At 38.5% G+C, this 24,039-nt stretch overlaps 1 protein-coding gene across 9 annotated transcripts in view; it reads left to right on the forward strand.

Annotated features, from left to right (window-relative positions):
- The window catches only part of CTNNA2 (catenin alpha 2), a 1,185,776-nt gene that overhangs the window by 363,121 nt on the left and 798,616 nt on the right, over positions 1 to 24,039 (forward strand). For all 9 annotated transcript variants that reach the window (XM_077134716.1, XM_077134704.1, XM_077134705.1 and 6 more), the window contains 2 exons: positions 11,397 to 11,563; positions 22,961 to 23,080. In XM_077134716.1, coding sequence (XP_076990831.1) covers positions 11,397 to 11,563; positions 22,961 to 23,080 — 287 coding nt within the window. The remainder of the gene's footprint in view (positions 1 to 11,396; positions 11,564 to 22,960; positions 23,081 to 24,039) is intronic.

A 24,039-nucleotide genomic window follows, 5' to 3' on the forward strand; every position in this document is an offset into this window, starting at 1 on the left:
TTTAAAGTCCTGTTGGATTTAGTTTCCTAATATTTTATTAAGGGCTTTTGCATCTATATTTATAAAAGGTAATGGTCTATAATTTTCCTTTCTTGTAATATATGTATCTGATTTTGGGATTAGGGTGATGTTGGCATCACAGAAAGAGTTAGGAAGTTTTCTTTCCTCTTTAATTTTTTGAAGGGTTTATCAGGATTGGTGTTATGTCTTCTTGGAATATTTGGTAAAATTCATTAAGCTTTCTGGTCCTTAACAAAAAAACTTTTGTAACAAAGTTTTTGATTACTCATTTAATCTATTTTATTTTTCTGTTGAGGTCTAATTCTTTTTGAGTCAGTTTAGGTAGTTGGTGTGCTTCTTGGAATCTGTTTGTGGCATCCAGGTTGTCTCATTTGTTAGCATATGGTTATTCAAAGTATCCTTTTATAATCCTTTTTATTTCTGTGAGGTTGATAGTGATGCCTTCCCTTTTATTTCTGATTTTATTTTATTTACCATTCTAGCTGAATATTCGACAAGTTTTTAATTTTTTCAAAGAACCAATTTTTTGTTTTGCTGTTTCTGTTTTGTTATTTAATTGTCTATTTTGTTTGTTTCCATTATAATATTTTCTTTCTTTCCTTCTGCTCACTTTGTGTTTAGTTTGCTCTTTTTGTCTAGACCCTCTTGGTATGATACTAGGTCTCTGATTTGAGATCTTTCTCCTTTTTTGATGTAAGCATTTATAGCTGTGAATTTTCCTTTAAGAACTGTTTTGGCTGCATTTCATATGTTGTTGAATGTTGTTTTCTTTTCATTTGCTTCAGTTTATTTTCTAATTTCCCTTGTGATTTATTCTTTGACTCATTATTTGTTTGAGGGTGTGTTGCTTAATTTTCACATAATTATGCATTTGCCAGTTATTCCTGGAAAATTCCCTGAAGAATATACATGTTATGATTTCAATATTTTTGAATTTATTAACACTTGTTTTGTGATCTAGTTTATGTTCTAACCTGAAGAATGATCTATAGAAGAATTTGTATTTTGCTCCTGTTGGGTTAAGTCTTCTATATACTCCTGTTATGTCTAGATGGTTTATAATACTGTTCAAATCATCTATTTCCTTATTAATCATTTGTCTAAATGTTCTATTCATTATTGAAAATGATCTTTTGAGGTGCCCTAATGTTAGTGTTGAACTTCTTATTTCTCCTTTCAAATCTATCAGTATGTGCTTCATATATTTTGGAACTCAGCTGTTAGGTGCACATATATTTATAATTGCTGCATCTTCTTATTGAATTGTCCCCTTTATCAGTATATAATAAATGTCTTTGTTTTTTGTAAGTGTTTTTGGCTTAGAGTCTATTTCTTCTGATATTAATATTATTACTACCCCAGGTCTCTTTTGCTTGCTGTTTGCATGGTATGTGTTTTTTTTCCAACCTTTCAATTTCAACCTACTTGTGTTTTTGAATTTGAGTCTCTTGTAAAGAGCATAAAGTTGGGTCATGCTTTTTTTTAATCCATTCTACTGATCTTGGCCTTTTGACTTGAGAGTTTAATCCATTTTCATTTAAAGTAACTACTGACAACTTTCTTCTACCCTTTTGCTGTTTGGTCTTTGTAAGTCTTATGACTTTTGTTTCTCTATTCCTTTGTTAATGTCTACTTTCTTATTCATTGTTTTTTTGAGTCATACCATTTTCAGTCCTTTTTCATTTCTTTTATTACGTGTTTTTCAGATCTTTTCTTTTTAGTTATCAGGCGACTTAGATTTAACATCCTAAATTGATAACAATGACATCTGATTTGATACCAACTTAAGTTTAATAGCACACACGTATATTGTACCTGTTTTCCATCATCTTTATGTTGTACTTGTTACAGATTATATCTTTGTACATTATATGTCCAAAAACACAGATTTATCACTATTGATTATGCCTTTGCATTTAGAGCCTGTAAGAAGTAAAAAGTGGAGTTATATGCCAAAATAGAGTTTAGAAATACTGGCCTTTATAATAATTACCCATGCATTTACTTTTACTAGAAATGTTTACTTCTTTATGCTGTTTCAATCCATTTTCTAGTATTCTTTCCTTCAGTCTGAAGAACTCCTTTTAGTTTTACTTGTATGAAAGGTCTAGTGATGATGAACTCCCTCAGCATTTGTTTATTGTGGAATGCCTTTGTATTTCCATTATTTATTTATTTATTTTTGTATGCTCTATGCCTGGGGTAACATTTCATTCTTTTTCCATGTGAGTAGCCCATTAATGCAGCACCATTTGTTAAATTTTTGTTTGTTTGTTTTTTTTTTCTTTCTTTGCTTGTTTTTTTTGTTTTTGGGAAGTGCATAGGGCCAGGAATCAAACCCGGGTCTCCTTCATGGCAGGCGAGAATTCTACCACTGAACTACCCTTGTACCTCATCTCCATTATTTTTGAAAGATAATCTCATCTAATGCATAGTTCTTGGTTGGCAATTAGTTTTTCAGGATTTAAAATATTTCATCCCACTCCTTTCTTGCCTCTGTGGTTTTTGATGAGAAATCACCACCCAATCTTATTGGGACTCCCTTGTCTATAACATATTGCTTTTGTCTTGCAACTTTCAAAAACTCTCTCTGTTTTATCTTAGCATCAACAATTTGACCATTGTGTGACTGAGCGTGATCATTTGAATTGCCTTGTCTTAGAGTTCACTGGTTCTTCCTTCTGCCAGTTCCATTATACTGTTGAAACCCTCTAGAGAATTTTTCATTTCAGTTATTATGATCTTCAACTCCAGTAATTCTGTTTTCTTCCCTTTTGTAATTTTATCTCTGTAATTCTCATATTTTTCATTCATCATTTTCCTCATATCCTTTAGTTCTTCCTCTGCATTTTTCTTTATTGCCTTAAGTATTTTAGGATCATTTTTAACGTATCTGCCTAGAATGCCCCAAATTTGTTTTTCTTCTTCAAATGTCTCTGTATTTTCATCTTGTTTCTTTGGGTGGGTTATCATTTCATGTTTCTTTGTCTTTCACTCTTCTTGCACATTGTACCTTTTAATGTTTTAAAGTCTTAAGTTTGGGATTTAGCTCATGAGCTGTCTGTTCCTTATTTTTGTATCCAGCTAGTAATATGACAGAGATTTACTTGAGGACCAGGAGCAAATAAAAGCAAAGAGATACAAAAAACAGCATTCAGAGTCTTTGCAAATTGTCTCTGCTTTAGGTGCCCTCCTTCAGAGCTTATCCCTCCTATCAAGATTATCCTTAGGCAAATTTCAAATGCAGTGTCCTCTTCATCTTATTTGAGTCTGTGTCTTATCCTGAGCTTGTGTTTGTTCATGGTTTTAAGGATTACTCCATTTAAATTTAAATGCCCCCCTTTACTCCCTATGAAATACATTTTCTACTCCACTCCCCAGGCTCTCTGTTATAAGGTTTAAAGCAGCTATTCCTTTGCCCCAGGCTGCTTTGACTTAACTGATTCTCACACTGCTTTTGCTGTCTTCAAGGTGCTTCTGCCTACAGGGCAGGTTCTGGTATGGTGAGCCATTGAGGAGTTTCCAGGTTCAGTCTTTATGCTGTCACCTGATAGATCGGTAGTGATGTGAAGGCACTGTAGTGTATGTGTTGGGTTGCTTTGCTCCTCAGGAACACCAGGGACCCACAATAATAGCACAGGCTGGTTCCACACCATTCTGGGGAGGGGTTCTGGAAGGGGCCTGTATGGGACCATTAACTTTTCCTGCCATATTTTCTGTGTGTTTCTTTTTAAGTTTTTATTCATTACTTTCACTGTTCTGAAACCATTTAAGTTTTTTCTAGAATTCCAAGAAAAATTGTTCTTTCAGTTTTTGCTAGTTTTCCGAGATTCTGTGGGGGACTGTCACCTTGGAACATCTTGCAATGACATCTTGCTTGACTGTTAGCTAAGAGCTAAGTAGCTTATTTTGATGCAGTTTTTACCTAGGAAAATATAGGATTTCATCATTTGTGAGGCTGGGGTGAAAATGCTGATTCTCAACTTCTCCTGGTCATGGGTTTGAGTCAAAACCACCCTGGAATGTTGTATTTGCATTACTCTCTCAGGTTTTAGATTATTTCCAAAATAAAGTTTTAAGACTTTATCTCAGTTAAGAGAAAATGGTTATGAGGGTGAAATGAAGGAGATGCAAAAAAGCTGGACTTATCAGTACCTGCTTTCCTCAAATGTTATACCTTCCCTATTACTTTCTGAGCATTAGACCTACTTAAAAAAATGAAAGGAAGAAAAAATTCCTGTTATATCTGTTACTGAAATTCATAGTGTTTGAGATTTCTTTTGCTCTTTCTCCCAGCTTCAGTATCAATTTGATATGGTTTTGCTGAATGACCATAACATCTTGTTAGATATATGCTAAGAAATATGAGAAATATATTATAGGCTAAAATTGTGGTTCCTACTTTCAAAAACCTTAGAGTCATGAAGTGGTTGAAGACTCAGATGCATTCAGGCACAAATCAACTATGATGTGAGATAATGGGGAATGATGGAGCTTGTGAATAATTAGAGAAATGCTTTTATTTACTTCCTTCCTTCCTTTTTTCTTTTTTATTAATTTCTAAAATTAAAAAAAAAGTATGACAGGAAAGAAACACAAATATTCTTAACATATGATCATTCCGTTGTACATATATAATTAGTAATTCACAATATCATCACATAGTTGCATATTCATCATCATGATCATTTCTTAGAACATTTGCATCTATGCAGAAAAAGACATAAAAAGACAACAGAAAAAAATTCATACATACCATACCCCTTACCCCTCCCTTTCATTGATCACTAGCATTTCAATCTAAGCTTATTTTAACATTTGTTCCCCCTATTATTTATTTTTATTCCATATGTTTTACTTGTCTGTTGATAAGGTAGATGAAAGGAGCATCAGACACAAGGTTTTCACAGTCACACAGTCACGTTGTGAAAGCTATATCATTATACAATCATCTTTAAGAAACATGGCTACTGGAACACAGCTCTTCATTTTCAGGCAGTTACCTCCAATCTCTCCATTACGTCTTGACTAACAAGGTGATATCTATTTAATGTGTAAGAATAACCTCCAGGATACCCCCTCGACTCTGTTTGGAATCTCTCAGCCACTGACACTTTATTTTGTCTCATTTCACTCTTCCCCCTTTTGGTCGAGAAGGTTTTTTCAATCCCTTGATGCTGGGTCTCAGCTCATTCTAGGGTTTTTCTCAGTCCCTTGATGCTGAGTCCCAGTTCATTCTAGGATTTCTGTCCCACATTGCCAGGAAAGTCCACACCCTTGGGAGTCATGTCCCAAGTAGACAGGGGGAGGGCAGTGAGTTTGTTATTGTGTTGGCTGGAGAGAGAGGCCACATCTGAGCAACAAAAGAGGCTCTCTTGGGGGTGGCTCTTAGGCCTAATTTTAAGTAGGCTTCACCTCTCCTTTGTAGGGTTATGTTTCATGTGAACAACCCCCAAGATTGGGGGCTCAGCCTATTGCTTTGGTTGTCTGCACTGCTTGTGAGAATATCAAGAATTCAACTTGGGGAAGTTGAATTTTCCCCCTTTCTCATCATTCCCCCAAGGGGACAATGCAAATACATTTTTATTCACTGTTCAAATTACTCTGGGATATATCAGGGCATCAAACTCTGGACAAACCAACAAAATCTCATGCCCTTCTCAAGGACCCATGTACTTATGGTGTTCAATTAAGCTGTCTACATAAATTATATTAGGAAATGAACTAGTCAAAATATAAATTTTGTACCAAATAAACATTTTGCTTTAGTCTCCCACATAAGTTAAAATTTTAAAATATTAATTACTATTGTTTTCTTCTTTTTAATACTCTGCTAGCCAAATAAAATAGTTTACCAATCATAACTCCTCATCTAGAATCAGGCAGAGTCATACAAATAAATTATTTCAATACAGTAAACAGAATGTCAAAATAGAGATATTTCTCAAGCACTTTTGGTAAGAGCACAGACTCTAGCTACAATGGCTTTGAAATCTGGCTCCACCATTAACCAGTTACCTAGCCTTAGGCCAGGACTCTTGCTCTTACCTTTCTTTCTTCAGTTTCCTTTGGTATGAATGGTGACAATTCATCAGGTTCTCTTGAGCAGTGAGTTAGCACAAGTAAAGTTCTTGAAACAGAACTTGGCTCTTCATGATTCCTAAGTAAAATAGGACCATTCCTATTACAGGTGAGAAATCCAGAGGTTAACATATTAAGTCCAAATAGACACCAACCAAAAGAGTCCGCAAATGGAAGGAATCTTGAGTCACCCTGTTAATACCATCTGCTTGCTTCTGGGACAATCCCAGAAGAGAATATTCCTTAGTGTCTGTTGTGCAATTAGTTCAGAGGTCCTTGGCTAAATCAACCACCTGTTTAGCTCCTCCTCTGCTATATATTAGCCAACTCTAGATGGTTCTGGTGAAGGGAATGCTTACCAAAGTCTTCCAAAAATGGAAGCATGTTGTTAATGAGTCAAGATCCCCTCTGGGGACCTTGTGGCTTCCCCAACCTTCGAAACCTGGGCCATTGAGTTAATGTTTCTATTTCTTTCTCTTCAGTGAAGATATTTTCCAACCATTCTTTGAAAATTAGTTAACTGGAACAGCAAGGAGTTTTTCAAGGATAACATTGCCTTACAAACTCTACAAATAATCAAACTAATAAGAGATTCAAAGGCTGTGTACTGTCTACGAAATACCATTTTTAAATTATGTTAATTATGTTTATTCCTGCACTGTATCTGTGTGTGGCTCAATGACAATGCACAATCTGGGTGGCAGAACTGGCCCAAGCTTTGGGAAGCTGTGGTCAACTATTATCCTTCACTACTCTTGTTTTCTTCTTTAAAAACACACTCTACATTCTGCACTGCTCTTAGGATAGATTTCTCAGGATGCTTTATGATTCAGAACTCAAAGAATATATGTGTGAAAAAGTTTCTGAGGCAGGCATAGGTTATCATGAAACGTGAACAACTTGTTCACTTTTTGATTGTAAATTTCTGCTTTTTTTCCCTTATTTTCTCCATGAATTCTCCAATAGGAAGGGAAATATCAATGATATTAGCAAGCAATATTTATCTGATAAGTTACATAATTAGCCAAAGTAGAATTTATATAATTAAACAAAGGAGAATATACAGTTGTAGATATTATAGATGATAATTGCTGATTAAAAACATAGAGAAGTTTCTAGAAGACAGCTCATCAAATATTCCCTGGTGATTGTCTCTGGATATTGGAACTGTGGACGCTATTCTTGTTCCTTTTAATGTTCTGTATTTTTCAATTCTTATAAGAAACATATCTTTATTTTATAATGAAATGTTGAAAGTATAAATTGCCATACAAAGTATAGTAGGTACATGGAAATTCTCTCTAGTACCATCCTACATTATTTGACAGGACATATTCAGTACCTACTATTGGTGAAAGGGTGCAAAGTAAAGACAGGTTAATCCTCTTCAGCATCTAGGACCATCAACATTTTTTATTTTTCTTTCCTTTACTCTGTAATCTCTGAGCCTGGCTTATTACCATAACTTCCTCCTTACTTCTCTAGGTCTTCCTGTGTTTATTTTTCAAGTATTTATGTGTGCTTTCCTTCCATCCAAACCTACCCTTCATTAAACTATCCACATTCCATCCATGCCATTTGGGTTTATGCTCTGCTTCCCATGTGGCTTTTTCATCTCAGAGGTTCTATCCCCTTCTGCATGCTATCCCTCTCTTCTTTACTACTACTGGTCTGCATAAATCCACATCTCAGTTGATGTTACTCCAAGCTTATGCACAAGTTTGCATCCTGAAAAATGCTTACAGGGTAGCTCAGGAACTGATATTAGCACCCACTGGAAGGCCAAGCATCATTTAGCCTTTTTGTTTGGTTTGGTTTTTGTGTATTCTACTTAAAACAATAATAAGCACTTTTATTGGTTAGATTTTTTATTGCTCCTAAATTATCACTGGCATAAGGTGTGAAACCAAACAGATATTTACACTTCCAAAACTGTTCCACACTTCATCAGCTACTCTTGTTGGGTTTGGGAAGATGGTAAAGTTAGGGGTATCAGTGGTGTACTGGTAATAGCAGTCAAGCCACTCAATGTATGAGTTTTATTCTGGATCCTTTGAAGGCACAAAACTCTAATCTTTGATGCTAACAGCAGTTTGTGAGTTGGTTTTCATTATTTTCATCTCCATTTTACACTTGAGGAATTGATAAGCACAAGTTGAGTAAGTGCAAAACCCCCATGTGCACTAATGTTTGGGATGGATTCAGGATCTAAACTGAGGCTTTGTGACTTTAATAACTCATTTTCTTTAACCTGAAGTTAATATATGTAAAGCACTTACAACAATGAGGCTTTATATAGAAGCACTGTATACCCACTGGTATTATTTTAGGTCCATTATCCAGTAAATGAGATTGAAAACAAGAGAAAATTCAAAAGAACAGGCAGATATCCGTTATCTTTTCTTCACTGCTCTATTCTCTCTCCTACAATTGCATGCTATTTCTTTGGCTGAATATTTTAGTCTTTTACAAGAAGAAATTCCCTGGGAAAATGGCTAATTTTATGCTGATATACTTGCTTATCACTTCATAATAGGGATTTCCGTTTCAATTCAGTAATCCTAAGGCTTTAGGGATAGAAGACTCATTAAAGTGAAAGCTGACTTCAGAATGCCTTTCCTTTGAAATATTTGACATGAAATTATGTGTATCTGCTTAAAATCTGTTGACTTGTTAGTTTTAATTTAAATTGAATTAAATCATCTTTTGTTTATCTTGGAACATTCTCAGAATTTTCCATTTCCAGAGTCGCGTGTATTAACGTTGGCCTCCCTTTTCCTCTTGCAGGTAAATCTGCTGAGTGGCTTCCTGGGGCACTTGCTGTACACCCCAGATTCATTTGCTCCACCTGAGATTTCTATACTGATACATGTCACCCACTTACTTTGTGGCTGTACTGGTGACCTGTGGTCAATATCTAAATGAACTACCATTAAGCTGACCTACTCTATGAAAATCAGTTTGATTAGGCATTGTTCTTTGAGTAGTGAGTGAGCCCCTCCAGGCTGGGGAGGAAGTGAGACTGAATTCCCCACCTCAGGGCCTCTGCCTGGAAGGCTAATACTAATTTAATCTGTAGAATTTGGTTAAATACTAGGTTTGTATGCATAATATATTTCTCCTTCCTTTGAGCAAGTGGATCAATTCCAATAGTGGCTCATTTCCCCATTCACAGTACAAAGACATTTGTGTAGCTTTGCCTATGAGACCCCTCTCAACACTACATTGGATTGGCCCTCATGTATAATGTTCTTTCTAGCTGCATTGTACAGAATGAGAATAAGGCAACTTCCTTTTCCCCATCACACAGATATCGATTTACATAAATCTACTTTCTAGGGTAATCTTACCCATTTGTTAGGTATACAATCCAGATCTTTTACACGGGATTCTAGGCATTACCCTAGAAAGTAGATTTATGTAAGTCAGTAGCAAGGGTTGGACACTTGGATTGAATATAGGTATCTCTTAACTGCTAGGCCCTTCCTTAAAGTTTATTTAGTCCTCTAGGATCATACATCTTAAAAATTCACTTTTGTGCTAGCGTAGTAATGAATATTTAACTTTCTCACAGACTGTTGTATGTCAAGCTCTTTGTGCCTAGGCACAAGAGACTGAGCTGGTAGGCAATATAAATATTTATTTTAGATGGTAGCCTCTATTAAAAATCCAATAGTATAATATATTTCCTTATACATTCACATTTCCCAAATATAAAAAGCATCACTGTGAGTGTTTAAATAACTTTAATGCTAATTGAAGTAATTATGTTATATTCTGATCGGCTTATAAGGTGGTAAGTTGTGTTTTTTATTTCCCTTGTATCTTAGGTTAAATTATGGGGTGCCCAAAGAATTTCAATGATATCACTGATTTCCTCTACATGAACTAGGTTTTGATTAATAGATGAGGAATAATAATCATTTATCTAAATAAAAGTGAACTAATTGTTTTTAAAAAAATAATTTTATAATTGTGAACTATTTAATATGTTCTGCTAACTCTGTTCTTCAAGTTAATTGCAGCTCTCATGCCCTGTGTATGCTCTGTGATGTGAAGCTTCATTATGCTTTCACCCAGGCCTCTCTACCACTCATGGATGGCCACCCCACTGGCCTGTGTTAACTATTTCCCTTTGCTTCGTTATACAGGACTCCCTGCTTGCAAATATGCTCCTAACTATTGTTTTGTGACATTATTCATCATCAACTCCATCTTCTCTCATCTCCTTATCTACTCAATCCTCAAATCCTTTTCTTCTATCATCCAGCTCTCACTTATATCCCTTTCTTCTCTCTATGTAATTGTCTTATTTCCCGGGTCATGACTCTCTCCAACTATAACTGAATTTGCCCTAGTAACTTGTTTGTCTCCCAAAGCGTTATCCTTTCCAGTTTATTTTATATAATGTTGCCAAAATCATCTTCCAGAAATAAATGTCTGTGAATGCCATGCCCCTCCTTCAGACTGCGGAGTGGTTACCCATTTGTTAGGTGTAAAATCCAGATCTTTTACATGGGATTCTAGGCATTACCCCCTCCCTTCCCCATGCACTACCCCTCCTCACCTTGCCATCTTGTAACTGCAGTTCCCTGATCTTGGCAGCTGCTCTAGGTTTCATAACCTTGCAAAAAGTTCCCACACCAAGGATGCTTTCTCCACCTTTGTCTTCCCAGTGAACTTCTCTTCATTCTTCAAAGCCTGTTCTTTTTCAGCTTTGTTATTCCAGAGCCTAGTCCACACTCTGATAAAGTGTGTGCTTAATAAACATTTTTGAAATTCGTTCAATTCTATTATAAATGCCCTTTTTATTAGAGAAGGGTTCCTAGCAGAGGATTGAAAGAATAGATCTTGTGTGTCTCTTGTCTAATTGGCTCAATCAAGACTACAGTGTTAATGAGGTCAAGATCTTCAATTTCCTTCCCGTGTGGAGCAGTTAACTTTTTGCCTCAACCAGAAGTCATCTCAACTAGCCATCTAGTAGTAAACATTGTGATGTCCAGGGAAAGGAAGAGTGAGGGTGATTAAATACAAGGAGACTACATCTGTACTGTTAAAAGAGTGGCATTAACTAAAAGCATAACTGCACACTTCGGTGTGAAAAGAACACCACGTTTTGTCCACAGCATCTGTTCATAGGCACTTGTGCTGAAAGGCTCTCTGCTGCCTTGGAGGTGACAGAAGTGCCAACTGGTCATCAGAGTTTTGCAGTAAGATCAATAATTGTCCATCCACAGATCCACTGGCCCCAAAGCCCCCTGTCTACCATGTGCCTTTCCATGTTTGTCTTCCAGGTGAAACGATGAGGATCGCTTCTTCGGAGTTCGCTGATGACCCATGCTCATCCGTGAAGCGTGGCACCATGGTGCGTGCGGCAAGGGCTTTGCTCTCGGCTGTGACACGCTTACTCATCCTGGCAGACATGGCAGATGTCATGAGACTTTTATCTCATCTGAAAATTGTACGTATGAGGAATTTTTCAAACTTTGCTTTATGTGGGTGACAGTTTGGAACATGCCCGTTACAGTGTTGATCTGTAAATTAAATGTTTCTTTACTTATCAGATCTGTTGGGGTGGTAGATTGAATTATGTTACCCCAACAAAAAGCATGTTCTTGATCTTCATTCACATTTCTGTGTGTGTGAACCATTTGTAAATCAGGTCTTTTGGAGATGTTACCTTTAGTTAAGGTGTAGCTTAGCTAGGCTTTAATCCCTGTTACTGGAGTGTTTTATAAGCAGAACAAATTTCAACACAATCAGAGAAATCCATGGGGAGGAGCCAGAAGCTGGAAGTTGACTGAAGCCAGAAGAGCAGCTTCAGTCAAGGAGAGAGGTCACCACCGTCCTGTGAGGCAGAGATGTGGCCCAAGGAACCCAAATAGGGTGGACCGCCAGCTCCACAGCATGGCAGATTTGGGGGAGAAAGCCTAGTCTTGATGACAGCTTGATTTCAGACTTCTAGATTTCCAAACTGTGAGCCGATAAATTCTTGTTATTAAGCCAACCCATCACATGGTATTTGCCATAGCAGTGTGGCAAAAGATACTTGGTTTCTCACCCACGTGGTACACTCCTGATTTTTCTTATCCCAAAACTACATTCAATGCTGCACATAAAAAAGTTATATGACAAACTTAAATTGTTTTCCTTCACCCAAAACACGAAAGTTGGATTCTCCCTGATTTCATGGATTGCATGACAGTGCAACCTTTTAGGGGACAGAAGCTGGAGGCGGAGCACGTGCCATTGTTCTCCCTCTAGATAAAGAGAAGTCCTGTCCCCTGTGGGAATTAGGGCTTGCACGCTTCCTGTGCATACCCGAGGATGGATCATATGGTGAATCTATTTCATTACTTGTCCAACCATATGCCTTTATAGCTAGACACACTTTGATCCCATCACTGTCTGGCAATAAAAAGGAGGCCTATCCTTGCCATCCATAACTAGAGTTAATCTTGCTTCATTGAGCTTGCCATTTAATGTGTCTGGATTGGGTCTCTGGGCACTTATGTGACCCAGCAACCCATAGAACCCCACAATACATGCCTTGCTTTTCATGGTTCTTTTTGATTCTTGAGTTCCCTTTTGAAAATAGAATGCTACCCTGATCACACAGTTTAGTAAACCAGAGACCATGAAAAGCTGCCCAGTTCTTAACATCTGGGCATTCCTCTGTTTTCCTAGTTTTTGACTAGTATGTAGTTGCAACCAGGCTAATTCAGTGCTTGAAGTGAAATGATACAACTCAATAACTAAGGAATATTGTCTCTTCCTAATTCCATGTCCTCAGTGGATTTGGTTCTAACATAATTGACACCAATCCAGACTGGATCTCAAGATCCTTAAGTGAGGTAATGTCAACTCTGGGCTTTTCACTTTGGGGAGCCAACCCACTGCTGACTTTTATTGCCTCGCTCAGGCTTTCCCTATCTGCCAACCCTAGAGGTCTTAGCTTTTTCTTTGTTAATGAAACAGAACAGGTTATGACATGGAGGCAGATGAGATAGAAGATGAAAAATGAAAGTCTGCTATCATTTCACCTTTGATTTCAGATTTGTTCACTGGTTGAGGTCATCAGGAAATTTCACGAGTCATAAATGTTCTCTGATAAAGAGGTTGGGAAGGGTCTTTTAGGTTGAGTTGGCCTCAGTAAAGGAGCCAAGATTTCCATGTGTGAATTCCCCAATATTGTAAAAGGCCTCCAATTCCTACACCACCAGCCTGCACTCCATGATCATAAGCAGCAATGTGAGTTACAGCTCTTCACAACTTTGCTGCAGGTACCTGAGGAGCCAAGGACCCAAAGCATAAACTTCTTGGGAGGTTGTGCTCAGATATCAACTTTGTGAGAATAGGCCTCCAAAGTCAGCAAAGGCTCGTGTAATCTGACTGAGCTAAGCAGTTTGTGGAGACACTGCCTATTTCAGAGGATATTGAGGGACAGGATGGCATTATGACTAACTGTTGGGCTACTGGTGTCAGACAGCTGGGTTTAATCTTGATTTGGTGTGCACTTCCAGCTGTATCATAATCCAACACATCACCTCTATAAAGCTTGGACAGATCGTTAAGATGGGGCTAATGACAGTACAGGGTTATGGGGACGATAAAATGGGAGAAATTCCTATGAGGCCCTTATCACAGACTCTGGTCCCCAGCGAGTGTTTTGTAAATGGCCACTCTGTGGCCCTTGCAGTAACACTAGTACCATTTGCATCCTGCAGTGCTGGCTCTTTCCTCTGGCCCCAGCTCTCTTATAGGCCTCTTTTAGGCTACAGTAACATCCTTCTCAGGTGTGTTGGAGAACAGGTTTTGTTATCTTTTCCTTACAGACCACTCTGTCTTCAAAGTCAACATTTTAAGAAAGGTCTTTCTCCAGATGCACTGTCTTCCTTTACCCAAGGAAGACCATAGGACAGAACCTAAAGAAACCAACTTTTTTGCGTCCCATATATATTCTTGTTCTATGTGTTCTGGAAGGCTCTGTTCAGCGAAGTTTGGGTTTGATAGCAGGCTACCTGTCCTCCTGAACAGACCCCTGTGGAGATCGCACCTTAAATCTGAACCTGTGCTGTGATGTATGTACCAGTGGTTGCCTCTCCACTCACCTATTTTGACCAGGGCTTTCGGCTGCTAATATCACTGTAGCCTGCTGTAATACAGTCAATCATATTCTCTTCCCAACAACAGATTCAGGGAAGTTAAAGAAAAAAAAAAAAAGATTTAGCACAAAATCATAGAAAAGGTTAACCCAGCAATATTAAGTAGTCCTGTCAGACTGTCAGTGGTAAGTTTAAAAATGGTTGTAAACTAAGTAACACATTTGTCCTACTTAGAGCACAGGCCCCGTTGCAAGCAGCTGTGGTGGAAGGTTGCTATCTTGTGGAAACAGAGCGGTACTACAGCCTGCTTCAGCCACCCCTGAATCACTCAGGGTCACTGTGTCCTGGTTAACACTTGAGATTCAGGTCAGTCAGGGTTTCCTAGCAGCAGGTATTGACCCCATCAGAAAAAGAGCATGCTGTCAGTCCATTACAAATGAACAATGTACACAATTCCATTTAATGACATTCCAGAGAAGCAAATTCTATCACAAACGATAAACTGTTACCTGTAAGCAGCTATTTGTTTTTTTAACTCAGGATGAAAAAAACCAGTACCTAGCTATTCTACCTTTAGGCATTTTACTTTTTATCTCTTAGGCCATGTGCCAAATTTTTATTAGAATTCTTTCTAGATTTTGATTTTTCTCATCTCTGAGTATCTTATAGGAACACAGAGGAAACTGCTCTCTTATCAGAAACCTGCATTCATATTTTTCCATCAATAGTTCACTGATAGCAAAATATAGCAAAAGATAGCAAATTCATGTTCTTATAATACTCACTTTCATCCTCTGACCTGCACCCCCATGCCTAATTGTAGCCAAATTAAGAAACAATAATTAAATACTACTCAGCCTCTAAAAATGAGTGAAGAATCTGGAGCCCTGAAGAGGCCATCTGTTTTGGCTGTTTATAGCTCTTTGCTACCTTAAAATTGTATTTGGAAACTGAAGTTGGTTTGGCTGGGGAGTCGCCATATTTCATAGTGATACTTTAGTTACCCCTATTATGTTGCTTGTTCTTTCATGCAAGTATTTGTCTGTGCTCCTCTATTGAGCTCTTTCTTGGGTATGTTTTATTAAGGATCCACATGACTATAAAAGGTTTTTGCTGATGGTGTTTCAAATTCAGGAGGATAGCAATGAAAGTGACTGCTGTGTAGTTCCAAAGCAGAGTTGGTGTCCAAGTCAGGATTTGATGTTCCTGAGCAAGACTAAAGTAGTCTTTGGCACATCAGACATCGTTACAAAATACTAAGTTAGAATCACTTTCGTTGTGGAAGTGGCTGGTGTGTGAACCCCTAGCCAGGCACCTGGTGTATCCTGCAATCAGTTGACAGTGTGCAGAGTTTTAAAGAAATCCTGCATTTCAATCAGTGATCATAAAGAGTGATATTTCATCTTCCCTGGGCTCTGAATTAATGTCATCAGATTACATTGTCAGTTCTCAGCATTGGGGATGACATTACATATAAACTTGTGTAGGCCTATGTGTGCCAGAGAAAACAATCAGCTTTTCTGTATCCTCAGGCTAGGTCCTGGAATAATGATGTTCTCAATTATCTAAGAATTTTGCTCTAAAAAGTAGGATACCATGATAGAAAACAAAAATCGTTTAGTACTCTTCTTAGGGATGTCACACTTTCTTTCTAGCTAACAGAGACTGGCTCTCATACAGCTGTCATATCATTTGGGGCCGTTGATCAGGCAGGATGCTGTTACTGTTGTTTCTTGTGATTTGGACGTCAATAATTTTGAGTGTCCGAGTGGCTGATTATATCTCAATAATCTGCTGTTTAGTCTACAGCTTGACTATGGCCCTGTGTTTGAATAACATCAGTCAGTGGGTCTAAAAGAGACTTGTCTCCAATTACAAATGTAGAAGTCACTGTTTAGGTTCTTAGCCTATTTTTCCTGCCCGAGTTATCATGGCACTAACTTCACCAGTTGGATTGTCTGGAATATATTTATTTATTCAAATTTTTTTCAAGAAATACTTATTGGGTTGCTAACATATGCAAGACGCTGGGCCGATATATATCACTTCAAGGATACATATAAAGAAGCTTCTACCTTCAAAATTTTATACTCTGATGGGAGAGACATTAAGGAACAGCACAAAGCTTATTGGAGAGGTGTGCAAATTACTATGACCCCACCTAGAAAGAAACTATAAAGATGTTTTAGTTGTAAATAATAGAAAACCCAATGTTCAACCTGCCTTCAAACTTTCCTTTAAAACTTTTAAAGGAACAAAAAGAGCATACTGGCTCAGTAAACTAAAAATACAGAGGCAAGTACCTTCAGGAAAATCTTCATCAAGGTGTTTGCGATGTGACTAGTGGTGGGTCTGTATCTCCTTTTCCTGGGTGAGGGCTCTGTTCTCTGTACACCCCTCCCTCATCTTCTCAAGACAGCTGCCACCCATTCTCAAGACTACAAGTTCCAAGATCAAAGACTGCAACTGCTCAAACGAAAGTTCCCCAATTTCATTAACCCTTGGTGGCCTCTGCATCATGTGCTTATCTTTGAGAAAATGACTCAGAGGGGCCTAAGGTGTGTTGAATTCTTAAATTGAATTCCCTTCTCTGCCAATGTAAGGATGGGATCTATTCACATTCACTCCAAATTGTAGCGTTGGTTACTTCTGGATCATATGAGGAAGGGTGATTTGCCTGGGAAGATGGGGTCTCAGGATTCGGTCTCTTTGACCTAAACGAGATTTGACTTTCTCCAAACCAATCTCTGGACCCAGGTTGAACAGTCTTGGGTCACAAACCCAAGCCTGAACCTGGGGGATGGGAGGTGGAGTGATTGAAAAGCAGTTGTCCCCATCAAAAGAGCTGGGGGATGTATCATTCTGGTTCCAATCAGAAGAGAGAAACCACACAGTAACTGCACAAGGGAAGTTTAATATAAATAATTATTGACCCTAAAAGCAGATTGGAGTAACGAGGGATTGAAGTATAAGCAGAGTAGCTTCTACCCCTAGGACTGAGCTGAGAACTCAAGGAAAGAGCTTCCTCCCCCTCACCACCAGGGCTGAGATGAGAACCTTGGTGGGGGGCATAGCCATAGCTCACTGGATGATGGAGAAGTTGCTGAGTTGCCACATCAGTGGAACTTTCTGGAAATATGCCTATAGAATGTTGAGGAAAATTGCTCATGGGTAGGTGTCCCACTGGTGGTATTTTGCTACAAAACCACCCAAGCAAGAGGTCCTGTGGGAAGCTGTTGGCTGCTTGGTCCTGGAGAAGCCAGACGATGCTGCAAGGACCTATCCAGCAATGAGCACAGTGACAGGAGGAAAGCAACACCTTTCTCCCTGCATTTCTCTCCAGCTCCATCTACTGAAGACGCTTAACATAGGACCAGCTGTGAAAGGAAAACTAAAGGGCCCATCTAGGCTTTCACAGAATAGACAAAAAGGATGAATTTGGAGCTGAAAAGCAATGTACTGATAACTGGCCCAGGGGAAGAGAGGTCTCCTGAAGGAAAATGGAGGTGTCATTGTAATGAGAAGGGGGATGGATTCAGTTCAGGAAGCAGATGTCATTTATAGAAAGCTTCACAAACTAAGGAAGGAATAAAGATATGAGAGAAAGAAAGGGGACTTGCAGTTCGCAGAATAATGCAAGTGAATCTTGAGCATAGCTGTCAAGATGAAGAATCAGTAACAAAGGCGGACAGTAAAATCCAGATGAGGAGTGTCTTAGATAACATGATGATATCTTTGAACTTTACCATGTAAAATTATGGGGAGTCATTGAATAGTTCTAAGCATTAGAACGTAACTTTTGATTTAGAGAAATAATTTTGGTAGCAGCCTGGAGGATGAATTACAAGAGATGTGATTCCAAAGTGAAGAGACAGATTTAGAGATCTTTGAAATTATTCAGGCCAATGAATAAATGAAAAGCTGAGCTAAATAAAAGGCAATATGTTAAGGAGTAGACTGATAAAACCTGGTGACTGGTCAGATGGCTCTTCCTGTGTCGTGATAACCAGCCATTCAGTGTATCCCAAACTCAAACTCCATCAACTTTACGAACCCATGGCTTCTGAAAAGTTGGGTAGATAGGCTAGAAATTAAGAATATGAGTTCCAGGGCCAAACTTTCTGGATTCAAATCAGAACTCCTACACTTTCTATCTGTGGGACCACTGGCAGATTATGTAACTCCTCTCATCTTAGTTTCCACATCTCATCTGTAAGGTGGGAATAAGAAGACTGCCAGTCTCAAAGAGTTGTTTTTCAGGTTTAAATTAGAAAATGAAAACTTTTAGTATACCTTCTCGTAGAGGGATCAGTTAATGATATTGGCTAGTGGAACTATTTTAACACAAACTGAAGTAACTATGGGAGTATAGTATAACATATTATTGCTATGCTTTATAAAACATGGCACCTTACATATAAATGATCTGAGCATTTACTCATTCTTGCTTTCTGATTTAATCATCATCCTCACACGATATCAAGGAAATAAAAAATTTAATAAAGAAGGCCAGCTTATCGAGGAAAAAGAACATTTAATCAAAAAGACTATCTTATCAAGGAGAGAACATTTAATCAAGAAAGCTGGCTTGTCATTAGAAAGCAGAAAAATTCAAAGTATGATAAAGCCGATGCACTAGACCAAACCAGGGTGGATGGCTAAATGGGCCCAGAAGTTAGATGTAGGATCTCATGTTTACCCATTCATTCATTCATTCATTCACTTGAGTCACTTATATTTCAAAGATATTTTTAATTTAGCAGTGAAAGCAGAACTTAACATGAGAGTTATATGTGGCTCATTAAATAGTTTCATCAGTATTCACAAGTTCATCACTGGCAGGACCCTGGAGTGAGGTTAGTCTGTCCAAACAGAAATGATGCTCATAACAGTAGTGAATTATAGCCCTGGTTATGGGCAGTGGATATCCACGGGAAATGAGCAGATATCTGGGTTCAACACTTTCTCTACCCCCTCATGTCTGCTGGTTTGCAGAAGTTGCTCAGTAAATATTCGATAAATAAAGGAATTCTCATTCCCTTGTCTAACAAACAACCAAATTAGGGCAGTTTCAGCCAGGAAAAATAGGGACTGATTTAACAACTCTGTCTCGAACAGTTTCGCAAAGCTGTCGACTAAATGATAGTGCAGGCAGGCAAGGCAGGCTTTCAGAATGGGGAGCGGGCTCTTTTGAACAAACTCTGTGAGAAGACTGAGATTTTAAGAATTTTCACTGACAAGCCCTGAATTGGATCTAAATCTACTAATTAGGGAACACATTTGAATCTGTTTTCTGGAAATTTTAGACTTTTCAGCTGTATCTTTGCACCGGCTGCAAAAAACTAAGAGCAGGGATTCCTGGTTCAGCCAGGGGTCCTGCTTTTGGTGTTTGTAGTCTTCCTCATCCCATAGTCTCCACAGCCCTGCCCCCTCTCTGAGGGTGTTTTCAGTGGGGAAGGGATGCCAGCTTTGCTCTGAGGGGTCCCTTCACATCAACTTAGAAGAAGCCCTCTCCCAGTCCAGGTCATAGTCACCCAAACCTCCCCCTTATCAAAGAGTTCTTCCTTTAGCAAGACCCTCCTTCTCAAAGCATCCCCAGTGGCTGCTGCCTGCATCCTGTCCTCAGAGTTCCCTCCATGCCCCGAGAAGCTGTCATAGGCAGGCAGACATTAGGAAAGTAAAATTAACCTCTTCCTTCTGAAAATCACTTAGGTCTTGTTTTCCCCTAAGGCTGATGCTACCGAGGAGGTCAGTATCTGTATTTATGGAGCGTTTATTTCATGCCAGACATTGTCCTTGGCATTTTACAATTTGCATTTATCTCCTTTGATTCTCACCACCACCCTATGTGGTCAGGTGATGCTATTAGCCTCATCTGATTGATGTGGATGCTGAGGCTTGGAGAGGATACGTGTCTTGTTCTGAATCACAGAGATAAGCAACAGAGCTGCGGGGTTCACACCCAGACTGGTGTGACCTCCCTCCACACGCAGATCTGTTCATGGTGGGCCCGGGCAGGTGGGTAAGAACTACCCTTTGCTGATCTGATGCTTTGGACACTTGAGTGGCCAGAAAAGCCCATTTTTGGATCGTAGAAGGGGGTTTCTTTTTCCCACACATACGGAAAGATCATTGGCTCTGATTTAAAGTAAAAATCTGATTTTGTCAAAAATGCCTGGGTACTGCCCATCCTCTTTTTCCCTTTCCCACACCCCTTTAACATGCTATTTATCTACATCTCTCTCTCTCTCTCTCTCATCATCATCTATCAATTATCTGTCTATTGTCAGGGACCCACCCTCTGGACTTTGGTCCATTTTCTTCCGTTTTTGTGGTAACTTAGACTCATTCTGAACCATGGTTCTAGTAAGAATATTTAATATTAAGCATTATTATTTAATTAACATTAAGAATACTTAATATTGTAGTAAGAATATTTGATTAGGTGACCGCTCAGATCCTTCTAAATTAAAACTCTGTATATGACTCAGTCCACCTTTACACAGTGAGACTCCAGTCATTGGTGTTTCTTTTCAAAAGAACTTCATGGAAATAGAAATATAAATTCAACTCAACAATCGGATTCCCCACAGAAACCATTGTGAAAAATAAGTTATGTGTAGCACAGCAAAAAAATGTACCAAATTGGTCTGATTAACAAGTGTTGAAAAGCCTATTATACATGTATATATATATATGATGTATTATATATATATATTAAAAAACAAGTCCAAGATTTAGCTCCCTGCAAATAATTATTTTGCTCTTCCCTGGAATCAGTTTTTATGTCCTGGGAAAAAATTTACAACTCAGATTAGCAGCGGGAACAAATTAACTGCCAAGAGCAATCTCTTCTGTGAGGCTGGAGATTGCCACATCAAGATGATTAGAAATCTATTAAGAAGTCAGACATCACTGGATTTGTTGTTTTAAAGATTTAAGGTAAAATATTTCTATTGAAAACATTTTAAATGGTACATTCCATACCATGAAATGTAATTTGGTTTGAATGCCTAAAAAAAAAAGCAGAACATGAAAATCTTAACGTACAACAGTCCCGCTGCAAACTATACTTCCTTCTTTGCCTTGAATGATCAGAGCTTGGATGGGTTTTTGGAAGTGACTCATATCGAGTGGTTAAATTATCATTTTATGGTTTTGCAACTAGGAAGGAAATTAACACATGGAATCTCTGTAGAGGCTGAAAGAGAAAATGTAATATATATGGACTCTAGATTGAAGCCCACCCCACACTCAATTCCAAATAACTCCCTGGCTTGTTATAACTCTGTTTTTTAAAAATTAAATCAGTCTATTTAGAACAGCTCCTCTATTAAAACGAATGGTATTATCAGATCCATGGGTTGAAGTTGGACGATATCCATTCTCACTGGGTTGTATACGTGATTGTCTCCCTTCACTCAATGAAACTTGATAAGGAAGTTGCATTGGCCACCTTTGTGGCTGTGCCAAGTTTAAACAAAGGCATCTCCATGGCTCAGAACTGATTGAGAAAATGGCTTTTTCTGGCCATTTCAGTGGTCATTAATATTTCTACTCTTTCTCGCAGTGAATTATCTGAACACTGTCCTTTGGCTCCAAATTGCAAGAGCCAGTGGGAATTCAGCAACAGACTCCATATATACGCCACATTTCTCGCCGCTGTTTGGGAGCCATGTTTTCTCTTTTTCTGCTGCCTCACCCAGGTGTACTGGTCAGGGGCCTCCCTGCCAGGTTCTCTTCATGTTTAAGAAATTTTGATTTTGCCGGTATCTGGCTATCTTGTGCCTTATTCACCCAGAACTATGATTTTGACTATTTGAGCTGATGAAGTTATTTCTACAAAAATGCCACCTGATTGATGATAACTTAATGGTTGATGTTACCCTGATGTTATAATTTTTATTTTAATGAGTGCATAGGTATTTGAACCATAAAGACTTTCTAATTGTGGAAATTTCTCATCTATTACGATGAGAGCATGTCGGAAGGGAGGAGACTTTAGTATTTCTCAAATCCCATAATTCAATTTCAAGACATTCTGGAAAAGTTCAGTGAAACAGTTTCCAGAAATTGAGACACAAGACCCATCATTAGGATGGCATGCTAGCTGTCATTCTGTCCACCCTGCCCCACCCCCAATCGTGTCACATTCCACAACAAGAATATTTCAGGCTCATTTGTTTGCAGCGGTTCAGTGTTTCCTCTTTGAATGATAAGGTGTAAACATAGCTTAAAAGGACACTGCCTTTCCAGATCTAGAGGTGTTGCCAAGAGATTTGGAAGATTGGAAATACAGTAATCCTAAATTTAATGCAATCCGGGAACTTCTCCAAAACTTTTGTTTATGAACCCCTACTTCCACTTTGTTTGTGAACCACTTCCTCCCCTGCTTATTTCTAGAATTTATTTTTAAATTCCATTCAATGTTCTTAAATATACTTATTTTATGTTATCATATAAAATTCAAAGACTGTATCCCTTTATTAAAATGGTAACTAAATAAAATGCAATAAATATTGCTCCAATATTCAGCAGTTGTCATCTTTTATAATTTAAATATTCTGTACTCTTTGAGTAAATTTTTAATCTGAATACAAATGACTGCTAAGGATACTTTCCTCTAATATTTCATTTAAATGTTAATGTATATAGATGCTAATTTTTAATGAATTAACATTTCCAGTGGGGCTTAGTTGTTTAATCTTATCTAAGTGCTATCCACTTATAAATATTGCTTTTTGCCACTTCAGGTGGAGGAGGCCCTGGAAGCTGTCAAAAATGCAACCAATGAACAAGACCTTGCAAATCGCTTTAAAGAATTTGGGAAAGAGATGGTGAAACTAAACTATGTAGCAGCAAGAAGACAACAGGTGGGAAAGACTGTTCAAAACTATGAGAAGTGTGTGACTGTAAATGCCATTGTAGCTTTGGAGGCCTGAACAGCTGATCAACTACATCTGTTCTTTACCAAATGCCCCCAAAACCTGTGATTACAAAGACCACTTTCTTCTGGGGCCAGTGCTGACGCTGTGGGCAGCAGGCTGCTCCCTGGCCCTGCCTTTTTAGAGTAGGGCAGGGTGGTTCCCACCTGCTAGTCCAATCACACTGCCTTTCTGGGTACTGAAGGAAGAGTTCCTGAATTCAACAGCTCCCAGTGACATGGCTTATAGTTGTTCTCTGGGCGTCACCTTTTCCACTCTCTATGTCCCAACTTGGCTTGTGAATACCACCATGCTTATGTACACTCAATATAAGCACCATATGGAGGGAAACTTTTATGGAAGAGAGGAACAAAAGTTAACCAAGTAAAGAGGAAGGCCGGGGGGGGGGGGGTGTAAGAATGAAGCCACAGCACATGATAGTGAAGACCATTGAGACAGGAGAGGCGGAGAGTCACGCTGATGAAGGTTGGAGACCTGAATCCTCTCCACCTGCATGGCACAGCACACAGAAGTAAATAAACAAATAGGAAACTGTCTCATATAGAGAGGTAGCTATAAAGAGAAATAAAGCAAGGAAAAGAGAGAGTCCTGGGAAGAGAGAGATTGTATTTTAGAAGGATAGATAAGATTTATGTGGAAGACTAAGATATGCACAGATCCAGGAAGAAGTGCCCTAGGCAGAAAAAATGGCCAGAGAGGAGCAGCAGAAATTAGCAAGGCTTCAGCAGAGTGAAGGAAAAGGAGAGGGCTGAAGGAGATGTGTGAGGGAGAAGGAAGCCAAAGTGTTAGCCTTTGGGGTCCTGAAGGTCAGGATAAGAAGTGTGGGTTTTACTTTTAGCATGGTGATAAACTCTTGATGAGTTCTGAGCAGAGAAATGATTGGACTT

Source organism: Tamandua tetradactyla, chromosome 17 (assembly GCF_023851605.1).
Source record: "Tamandua tetradactyla isolate mTamTet1 chromosome 17, mTamTet1.pri, whole genome shotgun sequence".
NCBI lineage: Eukaryota > Metazoa > Chordata > Mammalia > Pilosa > Myrmecophagidae > Tamandua > Tamandua tetradactyla.